This window comes from Varanus komodoensis, unplaced genomic scaffold (genome assembly GCF_004798865.1).
Source record: "Varanus komodoensis strain SLA01 unplaced genomic scaffold, ASM479886v1 scaffold32, whole genome shotgun sequence".
Lineage (NCBI taxonomy): Eukaryota > Metazoa > Chordata > Lepidosauria > Squamata > Varanidae > Varanus > Varanus komodoensis.
The window spans coordinates 15,461,675-15,472,761 of record NW_025335798.1 but is presented as its reverse complement, the minus strand read 5'-3'; the positions used below and the strand labels follow the sequence as shown (position 1 = coordinate 15,472,761).

Genomic DNA, 11,087 nt, shown 5'->3' with positions numbered 1-11,087 from the left:
GCAAAAACATACTGCAAAGGGAGAAAGAAACAGAAAAGTTATTACCTGTTAGCTTTACTATTCAGCTCTTGATACCACTCAAACATTTGAATATCACAGTCAATTAATAAGCAATCATAAACATACAAAACAGAGCTCTGACTGAAACCAGGAACAAGTATATTTACATGTGAGAAAAGAGAAAGCAAGCATAGCTTTCCTAACTTTCTGACACTGTATCACCTACAGCCCAAAAGCAAAGACAACTAAGAGAAGAAGTAAGAAATGTTCCAGAATGTGGCACTATGGTGTTCTCTTCTGAAGCTGCTGGCAATTCTGGCAAGTTATTCTGCTCGGACCTAGATTCAAGGAGCTACTTCCTGGAAAAATGAGAGGAGGGAGGGAGCAAAACACCAATACTGAACTAAATCGTCTGCCAGGCTCATCATGGGATACATCAGAAAACAACCCATTTTGGTTTATTGCCAGGACAGGTTATTGTATCGTGAAAACTCAGGCAATGTGATTTAAATATTATAAAAGTAGTTTTACTGGAATACTCAAGAAAACATTAAAGACAATAGCATATACTCCCCTTACATTGTTAAAAGAAGATACCAAGAACGGTTGACACTCTTGTACATATTAGCAATCAAAAGAATGGCACATGGTATGCTAACAAACACCCATCTGCTTCAGCAAATTCTCTTCTCTTCCATGGAGATTGCTGAGTTCATATAGTTTCACTGCTACCACCAATTATTTCCAAAATAGGACTTGTATGTATTTCAGTAAAATATATACATTCTCTTGCATACTTGCAAGCAGGAATAATCACCTGAAAAATGTTAATTAGAACTTGAAACTGGAAGTCTGCCTAGTACTTTATGATTAATTGGCATTCATTTGCTGTTCCTAATGGAAAATTTTCCACAGAAAAATAAAGCACCAGAAAACATTCCACCATACATCAACAGTTCTGGAAAATGTTCTGACACAGATCACCGACTGCAAATACAAAAATGTGATACTCCCTCATACTCTGTCTTTGCAGAGGAAGTATGGGATGATACATACAAGTTAAAGAATGTGCTGTGTAAATTTCTTGAAATTTATACTAGTTTATGCATTGTGTACTCATATCCAACTAGTTTGACCTTAACAGTATATGCATCCTAAGCCTGTGGCATTTTCCTATCCACAGTAATAACAAACAAACAAACAAAATGTTCATAGTAACCCTGAGAGTTAGTACAGGTAAAATTGTTGGAAAAAATCCTCAAAGGATTCAAATAAATTTGACTGGAGGATTCTGCAGTGGGCCACCATTGTTTGAGCTGCACTGACAGAAATTTTCACACTGTTTTACTGGGGCTGGGGATGGATTTGTGTCAACACACATGTACATCACATTAGCACAAATGGAATGAAGCTCTCAAACACCCTCAAAAAGTTCAATTCCATTAATGAGTGGATGACAGAATGAAAGACACCTGACAAAATAAGAAACAAAATTCATAAATTGCTAGCTACAAGCCCCACCTAGAACTAGTTCCACAGTAAGAAAGAAAGCATGAGCATAATATTAATCAGTGTCCACCTATGCTGATTAAGTATGGAGTCACATTCTTCATAAAAGATTAGAGATAGAATAAGCATAGTTATCCTAGTCAGATAGTCAGAGTCATTACTTCAGAAACTTTCCAAATCCCATCTTCAGATAATTAGCCTTGCAAGTTGTTCTGGGTTAACCTGTATAGAAAATGACTGCCTCAAACCCAACTATTTTGCAGTCTAAAAGGACCTACCAATGTCCTTGTCCTTATCAGCTATCCACAAATTTTCATCCATGCTCATATTGCTCTGGGAATCCCCCATCTTACTGCAGAATCTATGGAAGCTATAGTCTGTTTCTTTCATTTAGTCTGTCCCTTTAATTTAGTTTGTCTGTCATAAAAAAAACTAGGTCCAGCTAATCAGTGAAAAACTGCATTTTGCTATATTTTGCAGTTTTTAAAGCTATCTTTTCGAGCATTGGTATTATGAAATAGAATAGGTAAGATTAATTGAATTTAATTATAATTCAAAACATCATAAATTCTGTGAAATGTCGCAAGCTGGATCAGAAGTATAGGAAGTCAATACAAAAAAACTGTTCAGCAGATGGCAACCCACTTACTTCTAAGCAAGCAATTACTAATGATACTACATATGTTCAGACAGTGAGCATCAATTGGCCTTTGTTAGTGTGTGGTACTCCTACATTAAAGTCAGAACCCTTTCAAATCACATATGACTGAATTACAACTTACTGAAGTGAGTTCAGAAGACGCGACCCATATCACATCAACCAGAAGAAGAATAACAATTCCAAGAGCCATTCGCCTACGCTGACTGGAAGAAGTGCTCTGAGGGTTCATCCGGTTCATGATAAAAATCCACACCATTTGTAACCTATTACACAACAGCAGTAAACGTTACTTTTATAGTTTTTATTCTATACTGGAGTAGGTTTTATGGTACTTGTTAGAAAACTTCTATGAACCTGTTAGGACAGACATTCATGTAATAGAGTGAAGATAAAATTTTAACAAATAGACTGTCTGCATGATATGAACATGAAGAGAAGTACTTTAGAAGTGGCTCAGTTCTATTTTCACTAATACTTGCATTAAAAACCCACAGGCAATCTATAAAAATATTATTTTTCTCCTGGAGTTAGGGAGTGATACCAGAGATTTATTTATCGGTAGGATTCATATAGCATTCGGTATGAGCTGATCAGTTTTAACAGGAGGGATATCTAGGAGGTACACAGACAGTTAAATACAGAAGGTGTTCCTTTAGGACTATGCTGGCTGAAGGATTGTGGGAGTTGTAATCCAACACAGCCTGCTTTAAGTGGCTGCAAAAGAGCGATACTTGTACCCTTCCCGGAATATTAAAGTTTACAACCAGCTCCATTAGGAGTTCTGATAGAATTGATCTGTTAAAGATACATTTCCAACCTATATTAATATAACACACACAGTAAGATTAGGTAAATTTCTGATGAAATAATAATTAAGTTATTAATTTGTTAAAACTATAATTTAGACATTGAAACTAAATAACTTATAGGTTAAAACATAAACTGTTATAATGAAACAGCAAAGAAATAACTGCTAACAGTAGCACAGCAGAACTTACAATGAAAACTTACATCTCAGTTATGACATTTTAACATTTACATATTATATTTCCAAAAAATATTCATGCAGCTTACAAAAAAGTATACAATGATTAAAAAACAATAAAAACAGCACTTTTTTTTAAAAAGGTTAAAAGATTAAAAAGACAGTAGCAGTATAAAATAATTGAAGGGTAAAAGTGAATAAATAAAGATCAAAAATATTACTGAAATAAAACAAAATTTGCCTTCTGTCTAAAAATAAGCAATGAAGGGGCAGAGTAGACCCCTCCAGTTGAAGGGCTGTTCTATATCTTAGGCTACACCAGTAGAAGGCTTTATCTTGGATACCTAGCTGTTGCATTTCTGATAGCAAGGAAATCCCCCCCTCCGCACAACTCACAGTGAGCACAGAAAGAACTGTACCAGCTGCTTCTCTGAGGTCACAAGAGCAACTGTGCAGAAAGGGTAAAGGGGCTTTCCAGGGGATGGGCTGCATTAACAGAACTATCACTTCCAAAACACGTGAAGTACTAATTTCACTATACTTAGCACTAGTCACCAGAGTACTGTGTCCAGTTCTGGGAACCTTAGTTTTAAAAAGTTGCAGAAAAGCTAGAAAGGATAGAGGTGGGCAACAAGGATGATTCAGGGATTGGAGGCAAAGCCCTATTAGGAAGTACCTGAAAGGCTGTCACGAAGAGGAAGGACAAGATCTTTTATCATCCATTCCAGAGTTCAGGACATAGAATAAAGGACTTAAAAGAAATTGGTTTTAGACTAGACACCAGGGAGAATTTCCTCATTGTCAGAGCAGTACAACAATGGAACCAATTACCAGGGGAAGTTGTGGGCTCTCTCTTGCTGGAGACATTAAAAAAGTGTCTGGACAATTATCTGTGCGGGACGGTGTAACTTAGTGTCCTGCAAAAGCAGGGGGTTGGACTCGATGGCCTTTTGGCCTCTTCCAACTATTCTATGATTCTATCAATGGTTACTGAGAGTCATACGCTACCCTCCATTATCAGAAGCAGTACATATGAACACCAGTTGTTGCAAAACAAAACAGGGAGGATACTATTGCACTCATACCCCATTTAAGGGTTTCCCCACAGGCAGCTGGTTGATTACTGCATAAACAGAACTCTGGATGACATGGACCATTTATATGATCCAGCAGGACTCTCTTCTGTTTGATCAGAAACTCCTTTTCTGATCAACTGGCTCCAGTCAAATGTCTGGGAGAACTCAAAGAACATTACGTAAGTCAAATTGGGAAGAACCATAAACATGTATCTCCCAACTTGAAGAGATTGTGGAGCATCTTGATACACTCCTGACCGGAGAGCAATGAAGCAAGCTGGGAGGTGGTTAGAGTGCTGGTGGAGAAAAACCCGTGCCAAATCCGACTGAACACAAGTAAGAGCTCATTATAAAGACTATGTTATGGAAATTCTTTTCTGCCGGCATTGCATCTTCACTGAGTTGTCCAATGGAATGATTTTGGGTGGTTCATGGCCCACTGTAATCTGGCTCTAGGGTGGACCCTAGTAAAGTCGCAGCGGCCTGCTGCAATGAATTTGCAGGTTAGGGTTAGTCCTTTAAGACAGGTCTCCACTGTTCCATCTTATCTGCTCATGTTGGATGAATTTACATACAAGATGAAGCTGACAGCCATAATATGAAGTTGGCAGAGAGCTCTGCTGGCACCAGCCATCCAGAAATATGCTTGGCTCTAGCACTCCTGAAATGTGAATCTATGAGAGGAACAACTCTGCAAAGAGCAGGCCATCTCATTGCACGTGTCTTCTCCATATAAAGCCTGCTTGCCTGTCCTTATCTAATCAAACAGCTGCTTACAGCTTTTATAGTCTTCCAGGTTTAGAAGGCAGAAATGAGAGAGAGATCCTGGGGTCATCTGCATATTGATTTCAAAATCTATATTGGCGCAATTGCAGAAGCTTGTACATTTTTGTGAACTTTGAGTTTGCCTAATGAAAGAATTACCCTGATATTGGTTTTAGAATGGCCAATACAGCTGTCATTTCTATTTCCACATGCTGATGACACCTACACTTGGATTTCCTGGTCTCTCTCTCTGCAAAAGAGAGTATGAATATTCACTGTTAGGCAGTTTGTATCACAATTATGTCAGTGGGATATAAACAGCTTTTTGTCTAGAGAAAGTTACCCCACCCAGACACCTTCCAGATGTTTAGATTTTCTGCTCCCTTCAACCCCAGTGCCTAATTGTGAGGTATAGCCCAAAAATGTTTCTCTTCTTAGGAAGCCAGAGTATTGATGATCAAACTAGAGATGGTGTAGGGGACATCTGAAGGGTTCAATGTCCACCCTTCCAGTCCTCCTCCACCCCCTTGTAATGCCGCTACTGGGAATGGAAAGTCCTGAACTGGATTACAGGACTGGCAGTGGGATGAAGGGCATGCTTAAGCACATGCACTCACACACACAACCACTCTTCTGATCACATTCAGATCCCCCTGCATGTTAAAGAAAGGAAATATAAAAATACATGTCATGCATCTTCAATGCATCTGGCCCTAACCTGACAGAAAAATTGAACTGCTTCCCTATTGCTTTATTATAGTAATAGCACTATATTCTGCTAAGGAAACTGTATAAGATGCTAGCTATTTCATGGGATTTCTTCCATACCTGTTTAGTAACTTCTATAGCTATAACAATGGCTCAGCTCTGGCAACCTTCATGACATCATGCTAAGATGAAGGCTGTTTTCTAAAAATATAGAAATAATAGCTGTCAAGCTGTTTTCTGATTTTGCCACCAAGTCTTAATTTTGCTATTTGAAGTTATATCCACGCATATATATACAGACCTGTTTTACAATTAAGTTATTTCCCATATTTTGCACTCAAAGTTAGCAGTAGATACTCCTCCTCCTCCTATTATTATTGGCAGCAGTATGCCCGACAGCCAAAGTTCCCTGGGTTATTAACAACAATATAATTTGATAACAAGAGCAAAACCAAACAAAACCCAATATAGGTAAGTCTAGAAATAAAGCAGAAACTAAAGCACACATAAGGCTGAAGTAAACAGAAAGTAAATATCTAATGAGGTAGAAATGGAGACTACAATTTTATTGGCAACACTGAGTACAATGTATCAAGTTCACCATGCATACTTGTATAGAAACAACACACAATACCATCAAAATGAAATGTGCCAAGATTTTTGCTGAAGCACGTCGGCATCCAACCCTTTTTTTATTATTAGATCAATATAAACACAACATGGAAGGACTGAAACCTCCTCAAAATCAATTTCTATCTATAAATAAAACATCCCGTGTAGCTTGTATAAAATACAGCATAGTGCAGAAGTGAAACAAAACAAGAATTGAGTCACCAGTCCATAAAACTTATAAAACTGACTTTCAAAACTTTAAACAGAAGTTTAGCTGTGCTTCCATCATCAATCTGATTCTTTTACTTATTCACATAACATTGGTCCTTGGTTATATTTCAGCCCTCTCTCCAGGATATAACGTGGATGGGGCTTTGGTAGGTCAATTGCCTCTTTCTGCTTTGCTGTCCAGGATGAGGAACGGGTCTTTACAAATGATCCACAAACAATCTGTGCCAAACTGCTCTCAATTATAGCTTTGAGTCTGCCTGACTTCCAACCCCTCCTTCACCCCACAGTTTCTCTGTAGGTTCAGCTATCATTATTTATAATAATCCAATTTCTATACTGCCCCAATTTCTATACTATATTCTATAGAATATTTCTATCAATATTCTAAAAGTCTTATAGATTCTCATCACAGAAAGTTTGCATTATTGCAATGTGTTGTACGTAGGGCTACCTCCAAAGATGGTTTGGAAAATAAAGTTCCTAGATCGTGATCTATTATCTATTCCTCTTATTTGTATTATGGTACACTGCACTGAATCCTTTTAAATATTTGTACTGCATTTTGTATTTTAACTGTTTCAATGATATTTTGGTCTTTTAATTGTTTATAACCAATCCAAAGAATGCCGGTTATTGAACAGATTGAAGTCATACATTTTAAAACCATACATTTTTAAAAAGTTATTTCTTTCCATTCATAAGTTTATGTACTTCTGCCTGCTAGAGCATCCTCCAAGTATATAGAAGCTAATACCTTATTTTGGGTAGCCCTCTTCCACATCAAACTGATAGAGCCTCAACCACTGACTTCACCTGTAGAAAGAATGGTTATTGAGCCAAACAAGTGGAACATAAAGACAAAATTAATAGCCGCTCATCACCGCAAGCTACTATTCATGCAACAGGGTCTTCAGGAATTAATCCCCCACCCTTTTCTGTGCAAGCCCCCCTTATTGGACAGCTGCACTGTACCCAACCCTGACAAGAAGGAACAGTTGAACAACCCCCACGGTGTTCCTGACAACTTGCCTCACCATGGCTTCCCACTCCCCTCTTCTTGCTCCAGCAAGTCATCCAGCAAGTATCCCAAGAGACTTCACAGCTGAACTAACTCACCTTTTCCCTGCCATGATAGTTAGCCCCCCTTTTTTTGGACAGCTGCAGCTCCTTTCCACCCTGTTTTTTTTCCTCCAAAGTCTGCAAAAAGTGATCTCAAAATTGATAGACAGGGAACGTATCTTCTCATGGATGTGGTTCAAGCAGCACATGGTTGTGGCCATTGCAGATTTACCACCTATTTTGTTTTTTCCCCCAAAATTGTTTTCTAGAATTTGATTTTTGTATTTTAAAGTATAACCATGTTCATACAAGTGCTGCAGGAACCCACCATGAATCTGACTGATAGAGGATACAAAGAAGGTTTTTTTGGTTTTTGTTTTACCTTGCTTTCCCCTCCCAAGGGAAAGCAAAACTGTGACTGATCATTACTCACAAAATAGATCCTCTACTTTGGGGTGGGTATTTATTTAATTCTGGGGGCTGGAACGGAGTCTCCTCAGTGTCCTAAACCTTTTCTACACTCTCTTGAGACTTGTTGCTTGGGAGGATGGGAAAGTGCAATCCACCCCATATAAAGGAGCACAGAACTCCAACAGCTGTCAAAACTCAGGCTTCCTTTTAAAATGGGGTTTTTCACAGGGCTCTTCAGGGCTGATAGGGACATGGGAATATCTATATGTATAGATCTCTGTGAAAAACTCTGATTAGTCTTGTCAAAAACCCCACTTCTTATTCCTGTTTCCTGTTCATTATCATTGTTTGTGCAACCTGCATTAGCTTTATCAAGGAGTACTATTTAAAACAGCCAGGAGTGATATTTCAAAAGTAAATTATATAAGTTCTTAGTATAGGACTCCTTCATATCCCTTAAGTTAGTTGTGTACAAGGGTGGACTCAACTGTATGAAAATCTTTAGTCTGCATAATATATTAGAAACTTACAGAACAAGACTAGCTACCTATCTTTGAAAAAGAATAACTAAATAATTTGTATTATAATTTAAACCACAGTATCTAAATAAAGCAACTGCGTAATTTTCTGCAGGAAAATAATTTCTAATCAAAATTATTTCTGTTTGTTTGTTTTTCAAAGAAGTACTCACTCACTGGCCAGAATGCAAGGAAATGTGCATAGCATCCTGTACACAATGTGTTTTTTTTCAGCTTAGCCATTCCAGTTACAGTCCCTAACAGTCCAACAAAAACCTACTAGATTTGGAGTAGAAACCCCTTGCACCAAATTCAGTGCCACTGGAAGGAACAATTAGCTAGCTCCCTGTGTGCATTTCAATATGCTCTGCGTTTACAATATGGTACACCCTGGGCCAGTTCACCTGATCACAGCAGCATGTTTAAATTGCAGAGGTTGTGGTGCATACCAGCAGCCACTTTGCATATTCTGCCCTACAGGAGACCATGGGTTCTCTGAGGGTTGCTTAACCCTCAAGCACCCCTCCCACCCAGGTTCAGAAAATACAAAAAATCATGACAACTCCCCAGTGGGGATAAATCTTCAAAACTGCACCACCAAACCACAAACTATTGTTGCTTACATAGATCATGATGGTCTATGGTGATCATGTGGATCTGGTAAGTGAATTCTAGCCACAGATGTCTAGAAAGCCCTGAGGGAAAGACCACTGTATGCCAATATCTTGCGTTTGGAATTATAAGATTTCAACACTGACTTTGCAAGTGTTTAAAGTCAAACAGTGCATGAAAATAGCCACATTATTAAAAACAGACACGGTATGATGTAGCTTTCCTTACCTTCCGGAGTGTTAGCAATGTTAGATGGATATATCCCATGGAGCACATTTATCATCTACATGTTTGGACATTTTCTGCAAAAAATCAAGAAAAAAACAAAGCTTAGCAACTATGCAGTGTTGCAAGGCTTTCTATGTGCTTGCTGCTCTGTCCTTTTCATTTTGGGGTTATTTTACCCAGGAGTTCTTTATTTAAGCAGAGAAACTCTGGTAGGTTTGCAAGTAGTTATATAATTATTCATATGAGATATTTCAGTCATTCATCTACACATCTACATCCAGAAAAAGCCTACAGAATAGACTTTAATTCCCTTTATTTAGATCACAGTCTTGGTCTGCATAAAAGGTAGAACTCTTTGCCCACATAACAGAGTCGTGCCCATAGCGGACCTCTGCTTGCCATTTCCCAGTCAAGGTGCCCACCCATCTGGTGATTCATCTGTTTGGCAGAAAATCAGAATATAAATGAGTAATGCCTTTGACCCAAGTCATACCAACATGTAATTTCAATCTCCCTACATATTTGGAGGGTATATGCCATTGCCTGTTATACTAAAACGTTTTTATTCAAATAAAATCAGATTTATTCAGGTAGAGTCACTACTGCCAATACAATAAAATACAGTGAAGTAAATTATTTGATACTTTTATCACACATTAGAAGCATTGTTACGAATCACAGCAATTATTATAAACAGGTCGTTAACAATCTGGTATCAATTTGAGCAAAACGAATTCATTTTAACAAAACTGAAATAATATCTAATTATTCAGTTCAGGTAATATAACTTCAAGCGATATTTAAATTGTCCCACATCCTTGAAAACATGCAGAAGCTGACTCTTTTCTCCAGCAATCCCTGTTTATATTACATGACGTGATGCAGTGACTTCACAGAGGGGGGATTTACACAATCAGCCGCCATAGCAACTGGTTGAAGAATTCTGTACTTGCAGCGCTTATAGAAATCCTATAGCATACTTAAGAACAACGAAGTAGTTTATTACACATTGCTCAAAAGGGATTTATTTTCCCCATACAAAAAGTTCAAAGAAGATTGAAAACATGTTATTTTCCCTCTTAATGTCAACATGAGAGCCAGTGTGGTGTAGAGTGCTGGGCTGGACTCAGGAGATGTGGGTTCTACTCCCCACAGACACAGAGCTCACGGGGTGACTTTTGGCCAGTCACTGACTCTCAGCCCAGCCTACCTCACAGGGTTGTTGTTGTGAGGATAAGATTGAGAAGAGGAGAATTACATAATCCACTTTGAGCTCCTTGAAAAGGAAAAAAGTGAGATCTAAATATGATAAATAAATGTCAGGTAAACAAACAATTCCATTCAAAAATAAAAATTTGATATTATCTCACTTTTGTGAACCTGAGTAACGATAAAATAGGAATCATTCCACTTGCAATTCTACAAGTATGACTTTGAAAGTAAGAAAATTCCTACTAAAAACATAAACCATAAGAGATTGCATTTATTTATTATTATTTTATTTCTATACTGCTGGGTCCTCCTTCATGGGTCCTCCTTCATGGATCACTGCCTTGTCGTGGCGAAGGGACTTGCGTAGCTTAATGAAGCTATGAGCTATGCCGTGCAGGGCCACCCAAGATGGACAGGTCATAGCAGAGAGCTCTGACAAAACGTGATCCACTGGAGAAGGAAATGGCAACCCACTCCAGTATCTTTGCCATGAAAACCCC

General features: G+C 38.2%; 1 protein-coding gene across 9 annotated transcripts in view; it reads right to left on the bottom strand.

Moving 5' to 3' along the window:
* SLC35F5 (solute carrier family 35 member F5) overlaps nt 1-11,087 on the bottom strand; it is a 59,646-nt gene that overhangs the window by 37,916 nt on the left and 10,643 nt on the right. For 4 of the 9 annotated variants that reach the window (XM_044438131.1, XM_044438132.1, XM_044438135.1 and 1 more), the window contains exons 2-4: nt 9,376-9,449; nt 7,302-7,360; nt 2,292-2,433 (exon numbers count right to left, since the gene is read on the bottom strand). In XM_044438131.1, coding sequence (XP_044294066.1) covers nt 2,292-2,426 — 135 coding nt within the window. In that variant the 5' untranslated portion in view covers nt 2,427-2,433; nt 7,302-7,360; nt 9,376-9,449. Of the gene's footprint in view, nt 1-2,291; nt 2,434-5,824; nt 7,281-7,301; nt 7,361-9,375; nt 9,450-11,087 lie in introns of those variants that run through there. The other 5 variants (XM_044438139.1, XM_044438140.1, XM_044438141.1 and 2 more) reach the window with 3 other exon arrangements.